The 25166-nt window shown below is 44.6% G+C and overlaps 1 protein-coding gene across 2 annotated transcripts in view; it reads left to right on the forward strand.

Moving 5' to 3' along the window:
* The window catches only part of LOC144781426 (inverted formin-2-like), a 363383-nt gene that overhangs the window by 232725 nt on the left and 105492 nt on the right, over window positions 1–25166 (forward strand). For both annotated transcript variants that reach the window (XM_078660278.1, XM_078660277.1), the window contains exons 8-10: window positions 2045–2845; window positions 13768–13910; window positions 13993–14054. In XM_078660278.1, coding sequence (XP_078516404.1) covers window positions 2045–2845; window positions 13768–13910; window positions 13993–14054 — 1006 coding nt within the window. The remainder of the gene's footprint in view (window positions 1–2044; window positions 2846–13767; window positions 13911–13992; window positions 14055–25166) is intronic.

The following is a 25166-nucleotide window of genomic DNA, read 5'->3' on the forward strand; positions in this document are numbered from 1 at the left end:
CCACTATCATGACAACCTTACTTAAAAATAGTAGATAACTGATTATTGCCTGCAAAAGATAACATACAAAAATTACTTTGGATATAATCTGCTACAGTTATGAGCAGCCATTTTCTTCTCAACTCCAAGAAATTATTCAATATTCTGTAGGTAGTGTCCCTATTTTTGTCGACACTTTCAGCCTCTTTTCTTGTTTCAGGGGCTTCACCAGGATTTCGCTGTGTTTTGATGGTGAGGCTAAAAAAGGAGGGATTACGATTCATCTAGAAAAAGTTTTTCTAATTCTCAGTTTTTCCAGGAATATTAATGTCCTTTGTGGTTGCTCTACCCAGAGAAATGTAGAAGCCCCTCTGTAAGCGAGATAAAAAAAAATTGGTCCTAATCATTACAAAGTCACTTCTATTTTGATTGTGGGTGATGGTCCCAGGGCGCATAAAGTGTATATCAGGTTGTATAGTTTTAGGAAATTCTTCAGAGTCTTTCCCCCATTTTGAAACAAAAAGAAGTGAGTTTTGTTCACCCTAAAGCTTGTTTGAACATCTTGCAACAGTTGACAGTGTTCTTTTAATATTACAGTTTTGTGAAAAAAGTCAAACTACAATGACCTGTTAAGGCAAACCTATACCATGAGCATCATAACAATCCAAGCTCTTCAAACATCAAGGGACAATTTAGATTGTTTAACACTTTGCTGCAACAGTGTTGCAGTTCCCTTGTATGTTAATGGGTGCTGATACAGTTCTTAAGAAAATGTATAATTTCTAATTGGCTAGACGTAGCAGCTGGAATGTATAATAATCTGCATATATTTCCTGTAAATATGAATGTATGACGGTATTCCGCAAGCCGTAATCATGCGGTTCCTTCACAGCGCCGTCTTTAGAATGAACGCATCTTTAGTGTGCATTAGTTCAGCATGTATGTCGTTCTAACGACTTGCCTTAAGGAGGCGTTGGATTTTGGGATAAGTTAATTTACTATTCCAACTCCAGTCTGCGCAACAGTAGGAAAATTGTTGGACTTTAAATCCAACACTATTCCACCAACGCGCCCCCTTAAAGCAAGTTGTTTCAACAACTGTTGTGCTGAACGAATGTGTACTGAAGACGCGTTTGTTCTCTTGCCGGCGCTGGGAAGGCACATTGGGCTTCTGGCTTTTTTCTAATGGAAATTTCCCATAAATACACCCTTAGGCTAAGTGACATGCTCCATTCATCAAATGTTGATGTAAAGTGTGATGCATTCGGTACTCAAATACCACCTGCAATGCAGTTTACCATTGTGCCACTATGCTGAAATGTAAAAAGAGCTGTTGGACTGTTTAGCTTGGCAATCCAAACAATACTTGCTTCAGCATACATTGTGTTGAAAATGTGCAGGTGGCTCTTAATATCCAGGGTTGGGTCTAGGGTAAAGTGTCTGATGCTGCAACCAGGCAATGGTTACAGATTCCCTTTACAAACATCACATTTTCCCTCTTGTGTGGCTGGGTGTGGATTGTAATGGATGAATACAAAATGAACGTACATAGTGAGATGTAAATTTGTATTTCTCCACTACTTACGAGCTTTGTGTAGTACCTCATTCTTACCTGTACCCTTGAGCAGGTCGTGAGGGACTTCTGAACATCTTACCTAACTGCCAATAATCTAACATTCCCAACACATACAAACACACTGCCAACATTGAGATTAATGTTACCTATTTTCAGGAACTTGCAGTGTCATGCAAGCCATTTGTGTATGGACATACTGAACCCAGTTTCAAATATTGCAATTTGAACATCTGTAATAAATGGTTATTCTATTCCAGATACCATTGAGATGGTGAGATCACATGGTCACCCTTTGGACCTGGATCTGGATTACACATCTGTATTCACTTTGAAAAAAACTCTTCCTTGTTAAGAACCTCTTTAGAGCAACGTATAATATTTGCTAAAGTTTCTTTACTAATCTGTTTTATGAGGTTTGTTATTCAGTTTCCTCATGCGTGCGCAAACACGTATGTAGCACTAACACCTTTCATGTTACTTCTTTTACAGAGGAAGAAAGCACCCTGGAAAAAATTATTGAGCGAATTGCAGTTTTGAAGAAACTTCAAAATAATAAGAATTCGGAGAACAGTGGACCTGTTAATAAATGTCATAAAAGTATTCAAACTGAGAAGTCAGTTGAAGAGTCTATAAAGGACAAAAACAGAATATCACAGCCTCCGTTTACATGTTCTGAGAATATCACAACTACACAGCAACTGATCTCTTCAGTGCCATTAAAACAACTGGAGTCTCTGCCCCCTTCACATGAAATTAAGCCTCCCCCTCCCCCTCCCCCTCCTCCTCCACTGCCTGGCATGGCAGGTGGGCCTCCTCCCGCCCCCCCACTGCCCGGCATGTTTGGTGGGGCTCCACCCGCTCCTGAACTGCCCGGCATGTTTGGAGGGGCTCCACCCGCTCCTCCACTGCCTGGAATGTTTGCTGGGGCTCCACCCGCTCCTCCACTGCCTGGAATGTTTGCTGGGGTTCCACCAGCTCCACCACTTCCGGGCATGTGTGGGGGGCCACCGCCTCCTCCGCCACTGCCAGGCATGTTTGGCGGGGCTCCTCCAGCACCACCTTTTCCAGGTATGCCACTTACTGGCATACCACCACCACCTCCTTTGCCTGGCATGGGAAGATGCCCTGGTGCACCTCCACTTCCTGGCTCGAACAAGGATGAAATTGTGGTTGCACATGTGGGTTACTCTGTAGGATCTTCAAGGAATGCTTACTTTAGCAGTGCTAGCAGGCCAACATTAAAAATGAAGAAGCTGAACTGGCAAAAACTTCCTCCAAGTGCAGTAAGGGGTAAGTATTTGTATTTTTCAATATATGAAGCTAGGGCAAGTATGTTTGTGTTAAATGTTAGGATTGTTAGTAAACCTGAGATAACTGATCTGATAGGTTGTATTGCTTTGCCTAGTTTAATATCATATTGGTTATGTATTGCAGAATAACTCAGGTTCATGGTAATGTATTTGATCTGCCAAAATCTTATCACTAAATGTAAATTAGGTAAAAATTATACGAGTCATACTTTGGCAAAATCATTTCACTTTGCATATTATGATTTTTTTGAATTATCTCTGTGTGTACCCTGTCTGGTTCTATGTAATTATTGTAGATCTGAGTTAAGTGTTGCTCGTAATAATTCTGAAATATTTTGGGTTATCAACTATGTGGATGTGTCAACCCAATCCTTGTTTTTGGACTCTTTCAAGTACCAACTACAATCCTTTGGCTTTCTACTGGATAAGAAAGAACTATTCTTCGCTGACGACTTAGTAAAGAAGTAGTTCCAACTATGTTTGAAATAAATTCGATTTTCATTCAGGCTCTTTGAAATGCAAATATAGAAAGCTATGGTTCCTAAATTATACCTCCAACTAGACAGACTGCAATCCTCAAAAAGAACTCCTCAAGTGACAACGACACAATGCTGCTGTAGCAGACCAAGCACAAGTTATTCCTCCTGAAGTGAAGTTGAATAAAACAATACCATAAAAACTGTTCTACTACACAGTGATTAAATGTTAGACCGATCAATTAAAAAATGACCAGACTTGCCCAAAATAAACAGTGAAAAGCTTGAATTAATCTCAACCTCTGCTAATGACAATGTGCTACAAACCATTTTATAATTTTGTGCTCACCGTGTCATTACTACCCGGCCAACCATAAACATTTGGTTAACTCAGTTTCAGAGTGTATGCTCCGAATAGTGTAAAAATTATCAGTTGGTCCCGCTTGCTGCTGATGATGGTTGGCACATGGAAAAAGTTTCCCCCTTGAAGGATTTTTTAAGACCTAATTTCTACAGTTGAGTAAGACATCAGGAAACTGTTGTCTACCCACAATGTCCTGAAGCAAAATACTGCTGGTGGCTTCTATTGCTAGTCTGTACAGAGGCAAATTTGTTTCCATGCTTCATTTGAACTGTGTCTACTTGCATACCATTCCCCATATTACAGAGAGGGCTCATGGTCCTCATCTGTGCCACCTTTTACTGAATGCACCGAGCACAGACCAGAAATGTGCACTCCAGGACAGCCACAAGCTAACACCTGTCCTGGGCGATATGCACTGGTTGAAGTTGCCGGTCCCCCTTTCACTTGAGGTGAAACCTGGCAACCTGGCCTACATCTGAAAGGGGGTGGGAGTAGCATTGATTCTCCAGTATGTGGTTGCAGTGGGTGATTTCAGTTACAGTGATTACACACCTGCAAGAGAATGCCCAGAGGTTCCCCCTTCAAGCAGCAGACTGTACACCACCTCGATATGGATTACAGTCAATGCGTCTTCTAACAACATCTTTTCTTCTGGCCTGCATCTGTGATGTTGCATGGGTGCAGAGGCAAAGTGTTCCTCATGTACATGGAGCCACAACCACATGCGAGTGAGGGAAACCCCCTTGAGCTCGCACTGGTGCTACATGTGCGTAATCCCTATCTGTATTACAGAAGAGGCCACACAAGCATCTCCAGCCCATTTTGTAATGCGGTAGTGACCAGGAGTGGATAAAGTAGACTTGCACACCTTCTACTCCCTCACAATCACCAGGAAAGTTGACCACCATTGATTGGAGGTTGTCCTGCCATCTGCTGTGATTTGGCTAAATAAAACCTATTTTGGAGAAAGTGTTCTTCCCTAATGTGATGATATTTCCATTCTTTGATCAAATGGAGATATGTAAAGAAATTGAAGTCTCCTATGTCACGGCACATCTCTAGTAAGAAATGCCCATTTCATACAATGGGGATTGATTAATTAATTGTTGTCTTTGCTCAATTTGCAGTGGTACACCAAGAAAAAACTTAATTGTTCAACAGGGCTAAAGACCGTCAAATGCAGACATCCCAAAGCAGTTATACAGTTCTAAAGTTACATACAAAGTACAGTGATGACCCAGACAAATCCATCTGCTTGTATAATAAACCATTCTTCCTGTAATTATGTAGGTTGGGGGCTCCTCAGCAAGAGACGATGGTTGCTCAACCTTTAGATCCCATCAGTTTGTCTTCTGACACGCCTTTCAATACACACTGATGAAAAATAAAGTGAATGTGTAAAATTCAGTTAGGTGAACACTGAAAGTTAAGTTTAAGACACAAAACATTATACACCACTTGGGAATGAAGGGGGATGATGCATAATCTGAATATTGCAATGAACCAAATGATAGCAGACAAAACGTCTTTCAGTAGTATTACAATGAACAATGTCTCAGATCTTTGCAAGTGTACCTGCCTCCCTGTCGTAATTAGGACAATTGCCATATCATTCCAAACTTTCTGACCCATGGAGTCCAACACTTTAGGTAAAATAGCTTGTCAAAATTGCAGTGGAACAGAGAGGAAGGTGAGTCTCTTGAATACTGGGTCAGAGACTTGAAGTAGATGTAGATATAGTCAGTTTTGCCATAACTGGGCTGGTGAGAAATTGTAGAGTGCCTCTTGCATGAGAAAGCAACTGTTGGACTTCTCACACTCCTTTAGGCAGAACCGAAATATTGCCATAGAGTAGTCTTGCTGTAAGGCTGACAAACTAAACTGATAGTAAGCAAAACAAAAAAAAGCATTTGCAAAAACTTTTTTTATTGAAAGCATACGCCGCGTAAATTAAAAAGAAGAAAAGGAGAAAATGCTCCTACTTAAACGTGGTGACCATATGCTTGTGATAAAGGTTTTAAGTAACACCTGCTGAGGGCAACAAGAAAGGCCTAACAGCACGTATCAAAACAAGCGCCAACAGCAAGGAACTTTTTAACATCGTTAAGAAGTTCTCCATCCTGGCTGCCAGTGAAACCAACGTCACACCCTCACAGGAGCTGTGCGACAAACTTGTCAGCTTCTTCCATGACTAGATCGACCATATACAGAAACTTTGAACCCTAACCTATACCCACGGCCTTCATTGACTGATACATCATCACAGCAACTGGCACAAACCACAAATTGACCACCTGGAACCAGCTCTCCACCCTGGGCACTTCAGCCATCGTGAAATCCATCCACTCAGGAACTCCCACAGACCAATGCTCGCACCACATCTTCAACCTTGGAAGCCAAAGAATAGGCCAGGAAATGACCTCCCTGCCCAACATCTCAATCACCACCAAAACATTTTTGATGCCTGGAAACATGCCAACATTAGACCACTACTCAAAAAGCCCTCCACCAACCCTAGTGAACTCAAGAACTACAGGCCAATATCCTTGCTCCCACTTCCTGCCAAGGTACTGGAAATTGCTATCAACAGGCAACCCAAGACAAACCTGGAGCAGAACCAGCTACTCGACTTCTCCCAATCCGTATTTCACAGCACTGAGACCACGCTGATCGCAGCCATCAATGACATTCAAAGCCTCCTCGGCAGAGGCTAATAGGTGGCCCTGATCCATCTGAACTTCTCGGCAGCCTTTGACGTGGTATCCCACCACACACTGATTGTAAGACTCCATCACATTGGCATCGAAGGGGATGCACTAATATGGATCACCTCCTTCCTCACCTTAAGAACACAAAGGGTCTGCCTACCACCTTTTACCTCCTAGCCCAAGGACCTAGTCTGCAGTGTCCCCAGGACTCATCCCTCAGCTCTTCAATGTATAAATGGCCAACAACGTCCAGTCCCACAGTCTCAACATAAAATCCTATGCAGGCGACACCCAACTCATCCTCTCCCTAACCAATGACCCTACCACCACCAGGACCAACCTCCACAGATGCATGATAACTGTCACTGACTGGTTGAAGAACAACTGCCTGAAGCTGAACATGGACAAATCAGAAGTACTGATCTTCGGTAACCACAGCAACCTCTGGGACGAATCCTGGTGTCCCTCAGACCTAACCTGCACCCATACCCGCAGATGACGCCAGAAACCTTGGAATCATCATTAATAAGAAGCTCACCATGAAATCACAGATAAACGCCTTTTCATCCGCCTGCTTTCTCACTCTATGCATACCTACAGAAGATCTTCAAATGGCTTCCCCTGCACATGTGAAGCCTCATCACCAGCTGAGTGGACTATGGCAATGCTCTCTACATAGGGATAGCCGCCCACCTCCTACAGAGACTTGAAACTATACAGAACACCACAGACAGACAGACTCGCCTTTACCCTTCCTGATGAACCTACTTTACACCCCACCTTGGACAACTCCACTGGCTCCCTGTACAAAAGAGATGGCAATTCAAATTGTTCTCCTGCACACACACGGCTCTACAGAACTAAGGACCTGCCTACATCAATGGCCACCTGAAGTTCCACCAACCATCGATCTGAACTTCCACCAACTTTGCTCTGCCTCCCTATCACTGGTCCACTCTCCCCGTATCCACTGAATCATAATTAGCGGATGCTCCTTTTCCTACATTGCAGCAAAGACCTGTAATGGCCTCCCCATGCAGCGCCAGACCATCTGCTGCCTTCCGGAATTCCAAAGGGCCCTTAAGACCTGGCTGTTTCAATGAGCCTTCTGGGACTGGCAAGCCCTTGGATACCGTATTGGGTGATTAGCACCGCTTTATAAATCCTGATTGATTGATTTTATATTGAACAGTATAGAAGCTCTCTAGCACACTGGAGGTCCAGAATTAGTTTTTCACTTTCAATGAACAATTTAGTAACATTGGACTCTTATTAGCACAAAAAAGGTTCATTTGATTTTGAAGTTGTATACCTTGAAGACTTGGGACAATTAACTAATCTAGTTGAAAATGTAAAAGCAAAGATGTCTGCCTGCACATACTTAGTCAACCTTATGGTATTCACAAACATACCCAAAAGTAACTCTGGAAAGTTGCACCAGGTGCAAGTTTCCACGCTTAATCTTGGGATGGTCAAGTGGCTCCCCCCCCCAAGGTCCTATTCTCCATGTACAGTAATTCAGACAGGAGAATACCACAGATGGGGAAGAGAGTACCCTGTGCAAGTGCACATTCTTTTCTGTGGGGAAAGTATTATTCCCAAAGAGAACCCCTTTACCTACATGCTAAGAAAATCTTGGGGTGAATCATTCCCCTTCCCACCCAGAATTGGCGCCATTCCTTGGCGTCAGTATAATTCATCAATTTCCAGTATTAGTTTGTGAATGCCTATGTACATACAGATGTGTAGGTTCTCACCTTGTGAATTCCTGGCAGTTATTTAAAAAAAAGGTATATTCGATCGCAATTGTACAACCACAAGCAACTTTTACCTTAGATAATGGGGCCATAGGTTGAAAACACAAGGATGCAAAAATACAACTAGACTAAGGAATGTGGAAATAAATAAATAACAAAAAACAAAGGGCCTCATTTATGAGGCCTTGCGTGAGTTTTGCGCTTCCGATGCGTCACTTTTTGTGACGCATCGGCGGCGTAAAACATGCGTCCTGTTGCGCACTATTTACAAAGTGACGCATCTAAGCAGATGCGTCACTTTGTAAACGCCTGCGCTACATTATACCTGCGTCAGGTATAATGTATGCAAAGGGGGCGTTCCCCCGCAAAAAGCCTCGTAATAGTGACGCAGTGAAATCTATGAGATTTCACTGCGTCACCTTTAGGACGCTGTTGTGTCAAAATCTTGCACCTGCCTCACAGCAGGTGTAAGACTGACGCAAGCCCTTTCACATGGGGCTTTCCCCATGTGAAAGGACGCATTGCTGGAGTTGCGTCACTTTTGTGACACACCCCAGCAATGCGTGACTTTTGCGCTTACAGATACGTCAGAAATACTGACGTATCTGTAACTCCTTGCGACATGATGCGTCATATTATAAATATGACGCATCAATTATGTCGCAGGGAGAGCGCAGTGAAAAGTGACGCATCGCTGTTTTCACGCAGTGATGCGTCACTTTTCATATATAAGGCCCAAAGTATTTACCTATCAACACTGGCATTGGAGTGCATGTTTTCGTAAGTGGTCCTGCATATGTGAATAGGCATAATGCCATCACTCACAGAGCAAGACAACCAATAGCTTATGAAAGATGGATGCAAAATTTGAATGACAATTGCAGATAACAGCTGACCCAATGCCTCTCTTGTCATTATTTTATTCATGATCTTCTTTTTCACATGTTTCCGGCTTAAATGCTAAAGTTGTCTCTAGGCCAGATTCAAACACAGTGCATCCCACCCTGAAGCCCAATTTGAATCCTATGTCTTGAACTGAAATTCATAATCTCCTAATTGTGTAAATTCTGCACAATGCAGAAGATTGAACGGGCCAAACAAAGGTCCATAGTTATGAAATGCAAGTCTCTCTGTAGTTGCAATGGTTTGGCAGAGATGCTGCAAAAGGAAGATCATAAACGAAACCAGCTCTGCAAGAGAACAAGTAAAATACAAAACCATATTTCTCAATATCCACTTTGGCTCAGGTAGAAATCTACTTAAGTAAATTGTCTCCTCCTTTCTTTGTCACATTGCTCAACATGCTGATTAGGTGCCTGGCATTAAGTACCAGGAAACCCTAATGGGCAAATGAGAACAAGCCTGCACACATGGGGCAGAGCTGCAGATCCCTACATTTACAAATCTGCACAACTCTGAGGTAATTTAGCACAAGTGCATATGGAAATACATCTGTGTGCACTTAGTGCAGCCTGTGCTGACAGACATTAAACTGACTGACAATCTAGGATTGGTGCACATTGGCAAATCACCTTGAAATTTCTTGTAAATGCCTGGTGATTGGTCAATGAATTGTCTGTGAATATTGACAATCACATTGTTTATATGTGTAGAAGTGCAACAGCATGGGCTTGCTGACGGAGCATGTCGATGTTCCTGATCCTTTAATTATGGCCCATCACTAGTAACAGTGATGGTAGGAGAAGCCAGGGGTGAGGGTAAGAGCGACTGAGTGGAGCAGCCTGGAACCACACAGATAAAGTCTGCATTGGTTTACTCCTGTATTTGTTTTGCTTCTCTTATTCTCCGTGCTTCACCCTGTGTCTCTGTCGGTGTTTCCCTGAGTTTATTTTTCTTCAAATGATCCCACTATGCATCGATCTCCCCTCTGTCTGTTTCGCTCATATATTTCCACAAGCCTTTCTCTCCTCTCTCCCTACCTGTGTCACTTCTCCTTACCCTCTCTGTTGTGGAGTCTCTAGTGAGGGTGAGAGAGAGGGAGCCATGGCATCAAGAGGAAGTGTGACGAAGACAGAAACCGAGTGGGGTGCCATTGATATAATGGATTCAAGTTATCCAATCACAAGTATGGTAAATAAGCGGTGGCTTAGGGACAAACCGAAGAAGAGAGGGTAAGCCTTCAAATAAATAAGAACAAAGTAAATGAGATTGATAAATCCAACCAATGGCAAGTGCAATACGTCTTTCACAAAGAAAGGTTAAAAGCTAGCTGTAGGCTAGATTTAAAAACACGACCTATTAAAACGATATTTTTGAAGGAAACCCTGAATGGAAAATGCCTGGTGCTATAAAGAATTCAAAAAGAAAGTGTGATAAATGCTGAAAAACATTACCAAGAAAGTGTTAGGTGGTGATGTGTCAAGTATTACATTTTTTTCCCCAAAAATTGTATGTGCATTGACTTGCTACGAATCTTAACGAAACAGACTTCCATGAGAGAACTCCATACTCTCTAAATGCTATGCCACCCAATTTTTTTCAACTTGAATTTATCGATTTTGAAGGGAGTTTATCTATGGATTTCAGAGGTTCCAGATGAACATATTTAATGGATCACTGAAAGAATATCGACGGACAGAATATCGACCATCAAAAATATCGTTGAGAAAATATCGACAGTCAAAATATCGAGTTTCTATCTACAAACAGGTAAGTACAAAAATATCGAGTTAAAAATATCGTTTACAAAAATATAGTTGTACAAAATATCGTATTTACTAAAAACAGTGTTAAATTAAATTAATATTAATAATTAATTACTAAAATATACTTAAAATTAATTAAATTAACTTATAATAATTAAATAATTAATGAAAGTTAAATAAATATTTTTTTATTTCATATTTATTAAACATATATATATAGTAATAAAATATAATAAAATAATACCCAAAAACTGAAAACTGACCCTGAACCCTAAAAATACCCCTTTACCCAAAAACTGAAAACTGACCCTGAACCCTAAAAATACCCCTTTGCCCAAAAACCCAAAACTGACCCTGAACCCTAAAAATACCCCTTTACCCAAAAACCCAAAACTGACCATGAACCCTAAAAATTAAAACGATATTACTTCACTTACCTTAAAAACGATATTACTTCACTTACCTTAAAAACGATATTTTGGCTGTCTATATTCTGTCCTGTCGATATTTTCTCCAAACGATATTTTGGAGTCGATATTATGTCCAAACGATATTTTGGAGTCGATATTATGTCTGTGCACCATATTTAATACATTTCCTGTGTAGAAAGTTGAGTTCCTGTGATTAGTGCTTCCACCTTTAAAAGGAAGGAACTCGCTCACAGGGAGTTGATTAAGCTGATGTATAGCATTCCGACACCTGGTCCGGTCGCTTTAAATGAAGGAGAATTCTTGCAGCATTAGCACAGTATACACTAAAACTTTGCTATACTGTTCTTAGGTAGACCGAGACAAATAGACTTACCAAATACGTGCTGGAATAGACAAAAGTCTTGATTGCCATGATTCTCTGAGAAAAAGACTAAGTGAATAATCCGAAGAAGAACCCAGAGGTGGAGAAACATGTTAAGAAGGTTTAAGTTGAGATTCAGAGTTTTGAAATTTCTAACAAGGCAGGCACGAAGAAACTGAAGCCACATTCTGACATCCCATACATTCTGAGGATAAAAGGCTTGTTAGTCAAATATTCTTCATCCAAAACGTTTGTATCCGGTCAAGCAGATAAATATCATATTCTATGCAGCCTACCCAGAATGTCTCATAAGTTGGTAAAGGGTGAAATATTTGAGAGTCTGAGACGTTTGCACCTAGTCCAAGCAGGAATCACAATCCTAGTCAGGGTAAGTCACAATCACACCCTAAATTAACCGTGCTCAACAGTTCGGCTTAACTTAATAGGCAATGTGTAAAGCATTTGTGCAACACTTAAAACAGTGAAAACGCAAAAAGATACCACACCTGGTGATCAAATAGAGCTTAATTTAACGCACAACCCAAGACCAAAACAACAAAAATGACAAAAATCCAATAAGCAGAACTGGAGTTATGAATTTTTAAAGATTAAACTGAAAAGTAGTGCTTAAAAGCATAAAACGCCAACCCCGGCTATGTGGTCGCGCTTTACCGGCACAAATTTGAAAGTTCAGGTTAACGCGATGGAGCACTGGTCAGATACAGGGACCAGCCTTGGCCCACTGCAAAGTACCTTGTTTGCATCATCGAGGAAGATGCGAGGAGCAGAGGAGGCAATGCCTCACCAATGATACTCAGGATGTGGGCACCGCGCAAAGTCAAAGTTGCGTCTGAAATAGAGACAATGTGCCACACAGTCTGTAAAGCAATGCACTTAATCATGGCAGCAGTGGCGTGTTGTCGTCGAGGGAGCTGCACCAGTTCCAATGGGAGCAGCGATGTGTGGATTTTGGTACAAGCCACTCTCTATACCCACTTACAAAGGGCTGGGTTGGCACCACATCGGAGGACAAAACTCGCAGATGGCAGAATCCAGTTGCTGTTCCTGGGTGGTTGGAAGTCTTCGATGTCCATGAATCTTCAGAACAGGAGGCAAGCCAGTAGATCCTTGGAGTCACTCTGGGTTCAAGAGATGTGTGTCCAGTCCTTTTTACCAAGGCAAGGATGGAAGGAGGCAGCAGACAAGTCAGCGTAGCAAGGCAGGAATCCAGCAAAGCAGCAGTTCAGCAGAGTAGCAGTGCTTCAGCGGCACAGCAGTCCTTCTTGGCAGAGTCTTCATCCTTCCCATCCTGTCCAGTATGGGTCATCAGGAGGTGGCTAGCCCATGAAGTCACACCTAAGCTCCCTCTGTATGCGGCTGTCTATATGGACACACATCTTTGCTTGGCCGCTTTCTAAAAAGAGGCATTTTCAGAATTGCAATTTAAAATCTGACTTCACCTGGGATGTACCATTGAGGTTTATTTTATTGGTAAGTCTAAACATCTTTTTCCCCTAGAACAGGAAGTGATCAGGGTCGGATTGGCCTACAAGGGAATAAGGCAGTGCCCAGTATACTAGTACAGCAGGTCAGGGTGTGGCCCAGTTTTTGGCAGTTTCTGTGCCTGTATTATGGTCTGGTTCACCACTTTTTACTGATTATTTCTTTGATATTAAAACAAAAACTACCTCCAGCAAACTCTAATGCATGCAGTCTTCCATATAACGTGTCTTTGCAAGTTCAAAATTGTCTCAGTTTGCAAACATTGGCCACCTTTTTAGCCATATAATTCACTAATGGGCATCACGTTTATGTTGGTGCTCGAATGTAACTTCTGTCCCAGTTCGACCTGGAAATGTTGTTTTGACTCTCATGCTTTGATTCTGTGGTAGACTGCAAGACTAAAAACTCTGCTAGAACAAATAACAATTCAAAAGACAGATGGGCCAAAGCCAACTCTTTAGACATTAGGCATTGCAAAAAATGCTAACGTTTTCATGAAACATTCAGGGATTTCATGGAAAAAGGTAAAGAACTCTGTGACCTACTTGCCTTTTGATGTTTTGCTTCTCCAGCATTTGCAGGCATTTTGGAAAGCTCCAAAATTCACTGCTTGTTTCCCATCATTGTCCCTTTCAGACACTCACTCCATGTGGGCATCCGTCAGCACATCTAACGAGGCCATAGAGCCGAACTATACGAGCATCGAGGAACTGTTCTGTGTGGCACAGATAACACCGAAGGAAAAGGAGGCCGCTACTGTGAAGAAGCCGCCCAAAGAGGTATGGGGTTAGCTCCAATTCTCCCTTGCATCATATATACTTTTTGAAAACAGACATTACATTGTTTGTTTTTCGTTAACAGATAACCTTCTTGGACTCCAAAAGAAGTCTCAACCTGAATATTTTTCTCAAGCAATTTAGGTGGTAAGTTGTGACCTCTTCGAACTGCCTTTTTAGATGCATTTAGCTTGTGTCTTCTTAAATTAATGCATAAATGTGATTATAGCTTAGGAAATAAGTTATATTACAAAAAAAAACAATGACTTCCAAAGTCTTCATTTACCGTGAACTGGAAGTAAGAATTATTATGTCACATTGCACAAGCCAGTGATATGCAAGTTGCAACACTGCTCCAAAGCATCACCCCAAGTTGCTGTAATTGTGGTTGTGGTTCTGGATTAAAAAAAAAATATATATATATATATTGAAAAAAAAATACGACGCAAGTCAAACCAAAAAGCCTTTCAGCAGAAGCTCTTTACAAAAGAAGAGAGTGTTTAAAAAACGTTTATTTAACGACCAAATACAACTGTTCTTTGCCTTAATTTTTTTTGCGTTTTGTGGAAATGCCAGTGCTGTAAAAATCAGCGCCCTCTCTCCTCCACACTCCCAACTTTCTAGATGTAAGAAAGGATGCCATCCAGGCCACACCTAAGAGTAAAGTGACTACCTACTTCTGCCTAGCATTATATAAATCCTTGGGTGACATTCGGCGATGATAACTTGCACAAACCGAATGTGCCTTTAGCTTTGTTGTCACTTGTTCTGAGTCCCCAAGAAGTCACCCGTGGATATCATTTATTCTAGTAAACCCAGGCGGAGTGAGATTTAAAAACTTAAGCTTCTCACTTGCAGTGCTTAATTGTAGCTGATGGTTGCGCAGGAGACCCACCAACTCTCTTTTTGGGGACCATTACTTATTATTCCTCATTAGACTTTGCCCCATAGCAAAAGAGAGAAAAACACAAATGGAAGGGAAGAAAAGTACCAAAAAACAGTGACATGGGGAAAATGCAGGGAAGAAAAAGAACTTGTAGGAGTGAGATAAAGGAGCAGGAATTCCCTGTTAATGGGTGAGAGGCATGGGGTGTAATCTAGACTTGTCTGGCTTTGGTATGTGGCACCTCTGACATTCTGTAATGCCAACAATGTCCATCTCAGCAAAACTTTGGGCTCTGTCAGTTATTCTTTTATAAATTAAGCACTACTTGCCTAGCACTTCTGGAAACTCCGACAGGTTGACAGTAGAAGACACGGGGACACCAGCTGTGGCCGGGCTGCATTACTCTCGAAGATTGTTGAGGTTCGCTCTCTCAGAAAGACAGTAGGATTGGGGGAGACAATATGAAAAAGTTAGTAGAATCTGGGAGAGAGGCTTTCTGAGAATTAAATGATAACTTAATGTAATGTTAACCTAGTCTAAAGTTGCCTAACAGCTAGGGCAGTTGACCTCGAAGCTGGATGACCGGGTTCGAGTCTTGGCAGGGACGCTCAACATCCTGTGATTCTGGACAAATCATGTAATCTCCCTGTGCCGAACAAAAATGTATGTGTCCATCTGTACTGAAACTGGTGCTCATCTACAGATAATGTGGAGAGTTTTAATGGATATGGCTTGGAAGAGAAGCCAGCTGAAGGCGGTAAGTGGAGAGGCTGGCAGAGATTAAAGATGACAAAGCACCTCTGCATCTGAGAAACCATGAAGAGAAATGCTGGTGGGAAGGTACTATCTTGGGCAGTCAGTGGAACGTTTAGTGATTTTAGTACATGGTTCAGTTTTCGGAATGTGTGGATGTCTGAGAGTAACTCCTTGAGGAAATAGGAATTTCTTATTGAGAAACAGTGTTACATTTAAAATATGCCAAGGAGAATTGCTGTTAGAGATAGAGGTAGCTGTGGAGGCTGGGTGAAGAGGAAGACTGAGCTGGAGGCTGAGAGATGGTGTGAGTGGTGATGAGGCTAGTTTGAAAGAGCATAGGGCAGAGGATGACAAAGAAATAAAAATGTCGTCTGAGAGAGGCTAAATGAAAATGAGCAGGGTTGGCTGAGGAAGGCAGTGTCGGGGGAATGATAATGGCTAGAGGGAAGAGTCTCGTTAAGACTGGCTGACAGCTAGAGAAAGACCCACAGAGATAAAGATAAGGTAATAAAGGGTGTCAGAGAGGTACTTTCAAGGCGAGACTATGCCAGAAGCAGACAAGGGGACAGAAACACGGGAGACTTAGAGGGATATATGCCTGCTAAAGGTAGATGATGTACAGAGGGAGTGACTGGTTGAGAGGGAAATGTAAAAAGGCTCTGCAAATGAAGACCTGAGAGTTCAGGTGGTAATTGTTCAAATAGTGAGAAGTATTTGCGACAGCGAATATTTTAGGATCTAAAGTATATCAGTAACAAGATCAGTATTGTACGCAATATTGAACAATCATACAGTTGTAACCAATCATTCAACATCATGTGCTGAATACACTGGGAAAGCACCACTCCATGATACGTGGAAGGAAGGTCCATGTAAAACAATTTAAATATGGTCACTCCGGAAATCTGAAATATGCACCTCATTGTAACAGTGCTTATCACAAGTAGGACGTTCACTGCACAATCGCTATTACCTAAAAGCATTACGTTTGTGATGGTGGAATTATGATTCACAGTGGCAAATCTTGCATTTTATATCACTGACCCTTTTCACCTGGGATAGCTGTGCAAATCTCAATACTTCATACATACGTATACTGAGTGTGAGAAAGTCATCCTTTTTGCCCTGATCACCCACATTTTTCTATTCACACTGGTGGTAACTTATTCTGATTGTGCCCTGGGCTCTTCTAAGCAGACCCAGGGCCAGTGCTCTGTGTAGAAGGTATATGGTAATTAGGTGTAATTACAATTGGTATGACAACCTACCTATAAGCCCCCTAGTATGCGGTAAGTTAAGAGGCCCAGCAGATGCAATGCACTTAAGTGTGCACTGCTGTGTTGCTTGCCCTGATTTTGAAGGCAGCCCTGCTTTTAAGGCTGCTTTTAAAAGTAAATTATATGGAAATGTAACTTTTGAAATAAAGGTCATTCCAAAGTCTTAAACAACCTAATTTTTTTTATATAAGTCACTTCTAATGTCCCACCTAGATGCCCCAGCGGTAGGGTGCCTTGTAACCATATGCAGTGAAATTATAAAATATGCTTTATATGCCTTAGTGAGAGAAAAACTGCCTATTTTGTTTCCCCCATTGTAGCACATTGATTCTATAGGTTAACATGGGACTACTTTAATAAAAGACAACTATTGATACAAGTATGCTAAAAACGTACCCTAAAGTATTAAAATGATAATAATCATAAATCCAACAACTTCCCAAGGTTAGATTTATTATACTTCTCTCAGAAAAGAAGTTATAGAACTTTCCTTTCTGACTAACTAAAATCCAGTCTTCCAGGAGCATTTCCTGATTGGCCAGCCTTTGGCAGGCTGATTGAAACTGCTTTGATGAGGTGTAAAGTGGCCTGCAAAGAGACAAAGGACACCAGGTGGGAGGAGATCTGCAAGGCAGAAAGCGGGCAGGGTAGCCAAACTGGCCTTCAAAGAAGGATGATATTGAGAACAGGACAAAGGCTCACTCCCACTTCCAGCACCGCCAGCCAGACAGCACCCCAGTAATTGAATTAGCAGAGCGGCTGGAAGAGGAGTGTTAGGGAAACTTAGCCACACCAGTGGGTTGGCTTAACCAGATCTTAACCTCCAGGAGAAAGTTTCCCCATTTTGGATTTTAAAGGAATAGTGCTTTCTGGGACAAGAATATGCTACACTTTGGTAGAAGAGTTCAAACCTGAGGGTGGCACCTTGCACCCTGTTAGTTAGGGGTGCCCCCCCCCTGTTTGTCAACCAGGAACACTGGATAAATATTGCCCAGCACCTCAGATCCCTATCTGAAACTACATGAAGGAGGACTGCCCTGCTGGAACCCTGGCCTGCACTTGCTGCACACTTTGGGAACCACAGCCTGAAGGACTTTACCTTGCTTCAAAAAGTGATGGAGTGGACTCCCTGAAAGCAACAGGTTTAAAGAGCTCCACCTGCATCATCTACAGCAAGAAAAAATTAGCTGGCCACCTTCGGCTGGACTTTAAAAAATGTGGCAAGGTGCATTGTGGGAACTTCTTCCAGAAGGTCGTTTTGGGGGTTCAAAGTATTCACAACACCAATCCAAGTCTCAGAAGCTCCAAGTTGCTCCTTGGGATGTTGGAACTACTTTGAAACCCCAAAACGACCTTCTGGAAGAAGATCTAGAAGTTTGGAGAAGAATGGAGAATTTTGGTAAAAAGCTACAAATGGTTGCCGACCCGTCAACGAGAGTCAAGCTGGCGACGTTGAAACGCAACCCGGCCTGAGATTCGGGTTCGCCCCCCTGAAGCTATGGAGAATTTGTTAATCGATGAGACTTTCAGGAGTTGACCGGGGTGTCAAACCTAAGCATGGCCTTTCGAGGAGCCTCACTCATCTTCGAGACAAAAGACGTTAAAAAAGTGACTAAGTCAGAAGGTAAACACTTGACCGGGCCCTTCCGCTAAAAATGTCCAACTTGCGCTCCTTCAAGGTCATCCTGAAACTTTGACTTTGTCCCAGTGAATTACGATCAGATGTCTCAAAGTGGCATTTCTGACTTTTAGGCACTAGGACGTGTTTAATATTTAAAAATGTATATGTCCAGTTCCCTACATTTGATTTTTGTCATTTTGATCACAATATTTCCTGTTTTTATGAATTGGATTTTTTTATTGTGTGTGGTGTCTTATGTATTTAATGTGTTGGAGGTTTTAAATGCTTTACAGACCTGTCTCCCAAGTTAAGCCTGTCTGCTCACAGCCGGCTACCAAGGACAGAGCTTGGGAATCTTTTATTGAGACCTTGACTGGGCCTTTGTTGGAACTGGCCCTTCTTGCAGGGTCATCCCCAAACTTTTTGCTTCTTCCTCACTTATTTTTCCTGACCCGTGGCCGTTGGCAATAGGACTCTGCGCACTTTACCACTGCTGATCAGTGCTAAAGTGCATATGCTCTCTGTGTAAATTGTTATTCTGATTGGATATACATGTTTGGCATATTTGTATCACCATGAAGTCCCTAGTAAAGTGCACTGGGTGTGCCAGGGCTGGTGATGACAAATGCTACTAGTGGGCCTGCAGCACTGATTGTGCCACCCACAGGAGTAGCCCTAAAATGATGTCTCAGGCCTGCCACTGCAGTGCCTATGGGCAGTTTAGAACTTCCATGTCCTCCTGGTCAGTGTCCCCACTGACCAGGCCTAACCCTTCCCTTTTTGTGCACATCAGTCACCCCTATGGAAGGCCCAAGGTACCCCCCTGGGCAGGGTGCAGTGTATGTAAAAGGTAGAGCATGTACTAGTGCAGGTGACATGCTCTGGTAGTGAATGGCAGCCATTTTCGTTTTTCACTACTGTAAGGCTATCTTGCTCCATAGGTTAACATGGGGGATGCTGGCTACAGTGGTTAACAGCCTTTCTTCCCATAGGAACAAGATAGGACATAAGTATCTAGTATCCCTGAACTCAGAATTTAATAACACATCTTTTAGGAAAGGTTGTTTTTAAATCCTGGGTTTGAGAACAGCACTTTTAGAAAGTTGCTGTTCTCTTGTCTAACCCTTCTGTGTGCCTGGGCCTGTTTGTGTATTGACTGTCTGGTTTGTGAGTGACAGGGGCTGGGGCTGGGGAATTCCCCAGCAGGATGGATGAGTCAGCACTAGGCTGACTGACTGAAGTTGCAACTGGAGTGGTGGGAGGAGTTAGCACCTGGGCTGAATAGGGCTGTGCCTGCCTTCCACAATGCTGGCTCCACCCCCCTGCTGGGCGGCTGAGGACCCTGCCCCTCACTCTGAAAGGAAAGATGCAGCCAGCAAAACAAAGTGCTCAGGATCCACCCAGAACTGGTTCAGACCGGGCCCAGGGCCCACATGCACCAAGAGAACAAAGACTTTAGGGGTATAAGTACAGGACCCCTGACAACAGAAAATTTGATCATCCTGGAAATCAAGAAGGAACCTCTGCCAAGGAGAAAGCTGAAACTGAAGAAGGAAGATTGTCCTGCTGGTTGCTCTGCTGGACTGACCTGTTGCTTTGCTGCCAAGGAGAGGGGAAGGACTTTGCTGCTGAGCTGTGTCCCCTGTCTTGAAGGAATCTCCAAGGGCCTGAGAAGAGCTGGCTCCCTGTTTTGAAGTCCCAGGAACAAAAGGACTTCACCCCCAGCTTCCCTGAACTCTGCTGAGAGAGTTCTGTCCCTCCTAGAGTGCTTGATCCAGTTGTGGGGCCTCTGGAGGTTGGACCTGAGCTGGGAAGCTTGAAACTAAGCTTGAGTGACTTTTGAACTTGAAAAGTGTCGCATCGCTCGCTTGCGGAGCGCATCCCCGACAGTGCGAGAAGTTTCCCGCTGCTACGGAGGTCGAGATCGTCGCAGCGCCTAACGCCGCTGCCAGAGACGTCGCATCCTTCGTTTGCGGGACGCACCAGACCGGTGCGGGAGAATCGAACATCGCTGCAAGCATCGTCGCAGAGCCTGTCGTCGCTGGGTGAGAACGCCGCACCGCTTGCTTGCGGACCGCATCACGTCGCTGCGAGCATCGTCGCAGAATCAACGCATCGAGGAGCTGCGAGAGAGAGGATCCCCGCTGGACCGCGCATCGTCGCCCCGGAGATCGTCGCAGCCCCTACGAGATCGTCGCATCGTGCCTTTGTGAGAACAGACTTCCTACGGAACCTACGCACCGGAATCCACACAAGTGGCCTTCCTCCCCATACAGACCGGATTCGTCGCAACACGCCCGCTGCTGCAGCGGGGCTGTCGCATCGCCTCCCCAGGGTCTCAGGAGCAACGCATCGCTTGTTTTCCACCGCACCAGCTTCTGCTTTTGGAACTTTGTTGCAACTAAAAGGTACTGTGAGTAAACGTGACGCAACTGTGAACTTTTCACACATCTGTAGAGAATTCTATCGCAACGTAGAGAATTCTAACGCAATCTTAAGAACTCTTTTTGAAACCATATTCTTGAACTGTGTATGTTGGATTTTTGTCGTTTTGGTCTTGTGTAGTTTAGATTAAAAATACCTTTATGTTTCTAAACTGTTGTGGAGTCAGTTTGTGGTGTTTTCACTGTGTTACTGTGAGTGTTGGTACAAATACTTTACGCATTGCCTCTGGTTAGCCTAGACTGCTCGTGCCAAGCTACCTAGAGGGTGAGCAGGGGTTATCTCAGAGGGTTATCTCCTTGCCCTGACTAGAAGCAAGGGTCCCTATTTGGACAGTGGTACCTACCTCTGCCAACTAGAGACCCCCAGATCTAACATTGGTGGTCAGGCGGTGGGATTTGAACTTGTATTTGTACTTGACCCACAGTAATTGGTGTACATCACTAGTGAGTGCAGACCACTACGCCATCACATACTGTTTGTTTTTTCCGGTGTCCTCCTGGAAGTATTTTTGGATATTGAGACTCTGGTTAGTGTTGCACCTGTAAAATCCTGCCAAAATGGAAGTCAACTTTTTCCACCTGTGCATTTACACAGAAGAGGAGATAAAAGCCTTTTGCAAGAAGAGGGGGCTGCCCGTGGAGAAAGGTTCCACAAGGAGGGATCTTGAGGCATGCCTGTATTCCCATGAGGCCAGAATTTGGGAAGCAACATTAGCAGATGATTCTGAGGAGGAGTACTTCTCTGACAGTGAGGAAGAGAAAGATGAGTGGCTCCTTGCTGCTGAGCAAAGGTGCAGAGAATTAGACCGGCTAAACAAGGAAGGTATGATCCGGTGGGCCTTAGCCCAGAAAGAAAAATGGGATGCTCAAGGAAGGAGCTTTGCTGAGTTGGAGGTGGAGTCCAGCTCAGATGGTGGCAGCATGTTTATGATATCTAGTGCTGAGAGAAAGGTACAAACACCCAGAGATGTGGCGCCTGACTTGAGGGAGGGGGTCAACATACACCAGGTGGTCCAGGTTTATGATGTAGTTCCAGTGGAGTGCAGTGTCCCTGAAGTAGATTTGGGGACTGGCACAGGGGACCATATTCCTAGTGGTGGGAGGGACACTCTACTGACTCTAGATGAGAGGTACAGGGAGAGGGGTTCCCCCATGGTAGAAACCTTGGTGTGTGTGTGTGAAGACCAGCCAGAAGAGTGGGGGTTGTGTGACAGAGACAGTCAGCTACTGTCTTGCCAGTCTCAGGAGAGTGGTGTGGGGTACTTGTGTGAGGCACTGGAGGGTGAGGCAAAGGGTAGCTTGGTTAACAACTGTGGGGGGCTGTGTGATTCATTTGTTGGAGAGCATATTTTAAGTCCCTGTTTTCCAGAGCTATGCCAACACCCGGTGGAGTGTGAGTTCTCTGATCCCAGAGAGCTTGCGTTGGAGGCAGACCTCTTGGTGGATTCCAGAGAGTCTGAGGAGGCATTGGGGAGTGATCCCAAAAGGAGTGGCTTAGATATCTTCCAGACCTGTGAGGTGGAAGAGGTTCAGTGTAGCCCAGTTAGGTCCCAGTGTAGTGGGATGGGTGTAGGGGCTCATGTCCGGTCTCAGTGGAGAAGGAGTGAGTATGGGACGGTGTGTCTCATGGTGCCCGAAACCCAGTCTCCGGGCCTGGAGGGTTCCTTAAGGGAACACCAGGTTGGGAACCTAGACTGTACTTGTAGGCCATTTGAGGAGGATCTCCTAGTGTCTGGGGAACGGGGAGTGCCTGTAACCAGGCCTCCATCAGTTCTGGTGTCTGGCAGTGCCGCTCCATTTGGGAGGGTACCGAAGTCCAGACTGAGGGGTGAGAGGGGGAAGGAGTCCCCAGTGGGAGAACCAGTGGGTCAGGGACCAGTCAGAAGGGCTGAGTCCCCAGTGAGTGACCATGGTGACCTCACTTCTGTCCTGGGGGATCTTCCCGCGCTGTCAGGTGGACAGGGGTCGGGAGATCTGCGCCAGGCAGACTGTCACAGGACACATGAGTTGTGTGTCACCCTCAAGGGGGTACTATGTGAGTCCCCAGAAGTCCTGGCGTGCCAGGCAAATGCACAACCGCAGGTTTTGGTCCCAGGGTTGGGAGACCAGGTTCAGGATTTGCCTGACCTGGAAGGAAGGACATCTGTAACCAGTGTCCTGACCAATATGGTTCCCAGAGGTACCCCTCCAGTAGGGAGGGTGCAGCGCTCTGGAAGGGGGTACAGAGGGAGGGAGTCCTCGCCTCTGACCCCGGTACAACCTGAGGGGTTAAACCCTAGGTGGGGAAGCCAGGTTCAGGTGTTGTCTGACCTGGAGGCTTGGGAGCCTAGGTTTGAGGGCCAGGCCCGGGGTATCCCCCCTGACCTGGAAAACCAGTTGCAGGATAGCACCCCTGAACTTGTGGATGAATGGTGCGGGACACCTGCCACAGGTGCCCAGGCTATTCTAGAAGGGGGTACCGCTCCAGGTGGGAGGGTACAGAGCCCCAAGGAAGAGGAGGACCTGGTGTGGGGAAGCCCACCTCAGCCTCTTGTCCAGCCGCCGGATACTGGTCCGGGACTGGTGGGTCAGTGCCAGGATGTCAGACCTGACCTGACAAGAGAGGGAGTGGACAAAGGGTGCCAAGCACCTGGGGCTACTGCCCCCCACCGTCTGATGCCACAGGGGTTTGAGAGCCATGAGAGGCATGAGGCCTGGGTCTCATCCCTGATCACTGTTGGTGGTCACTGTGGCTTGCTGTCGGTCTGTTGGGACACACCTGTGAGTAAATTAAGGTTAGGTGCTGTACAGGTGGTGTCCACAGGTGAAGAGAAGGTTTCCACATGGATTGGCATGGTGGACTCTGAGAGTATGGATAGAGTCATCCAACTGGGTTTAGGACGGCGTAGAACAGGACTGCCCTGCTGTGTGGGCCAGTTCCCGTGTTCTATTGCCTTAAGCAGGAAATACCATCGAGGTATTGTTTGGTCTACCCTGGCTTTAGGCTGGAAGGGGGTTGTGTTGGAACTGGCCCTTCTTGCAGGGTCATCCCCAAACTTTTTGCTTCTTCCTCACTTATTTTTCCTGACCCGTGGCCGTTGGCAATAGGACTCTGCGCACTTTACCACTGCTGATCAGTGCTAAAGTGCATATGCTCTCTGTGTAAATTGTTATTCTGATTGGATATACATGTTTGGCATATTTGTATCACCATGAAGTCCCTAGTAAAGTGCACTGGGTGTGCCAGGGCTGGTGATGACAAATGCTACTAGTGGGCCTGCAGCACTGATTGTGCCACCCACAGGAGTAGCCCTAAAATGATGTCTCAGGCCTGCCACTGCAGTGCCTATGGGCAGTTTAGAACTGCCATGTCCTCCTGGTCAGTGTCCCCACTGACCAGGCCTAACCCTTCCCTTTTTGTGCACATCAGTCACCCCTATGGAAGGCCCAAGGTACCCCCCTGGGCAGGGTGCAGTGTATGTAAAAGGTAGAGCATGTACTAGTGCAGGTGACATGCTCTGGTAGTGAATGGCAGCCATTTTCGTTTTTCACTACTGTAAGGCTATCTTGCTCCATAGGTTAACATGGGGGATGCTGGCTACAGTGGTTAACAGCCTTTCTTCCCATAGGAACAAGATAGGACATAAGTATCTAGTATCCCTGAACTCAGAATTTAATAACACAGCTTTTAGGAAAGGTTGTTTTTAAATCCTGGGTTTGAGAACAGCACTTTTAGAAAGTTGCTGTTCTCTTGTCTAACCCTTCTGTGTGCCTGGGCCTGTTTGTGTATTGACTGTCTGGTTTGTGAGTGACAGGGGCTGGGGAATTCCCCAGCAGGATGGATGAGTCAGCACTAGGCTGACTGACTGAAGTTGCAACTGGAGTGGTGGGAGGAGTTAGCACCTGGGCTGAATAGGGCTGTGCCTGCCTTCCACAATGCTGGCTCCACCCCCCTGCTGGGCGGCTGAGGACCCTGCCCCTCACTCTGAAAGGAAAGATGCAGCCAGCAAAACAAAGTGCTCAGGATCCACCCAGAACTGGTTCAGACAGGGCCCAGGGCCCACATGCACCAAGAGAACAAAGACTTTAGGGGTATAAGTACAGGACCCCTGACAACAGAAAATTAGATCATCCTGGAAATCAAGAAGGAACCTCTGCCAAGGAGAAAGCTGAAACTGAAGAAGGAAGATTGTCCTGCTGGTTGCTCTGCTGGACTGACCTGTTGCTTTGCTGCCAAGGAGAGGGGAAGGAATTTGCTGCTGAGCTGTGTCCCCTGTCTTGAAGGAATCTCCAAGG

Source organism: Lissotriton helveticus, chromosome 9 (assembly GCF_964261635.1).
Source record: "Lissotriton helveticus chromosome 9, aLisHel1.1, whole genome shotgun sequence".
NCBI classification, from domain to species: Eukaryota; Metazoa; Chordata; class Amphibia; order Caudata; family Salamandridae; genus Lissotriton; species Lissotriton helveticus.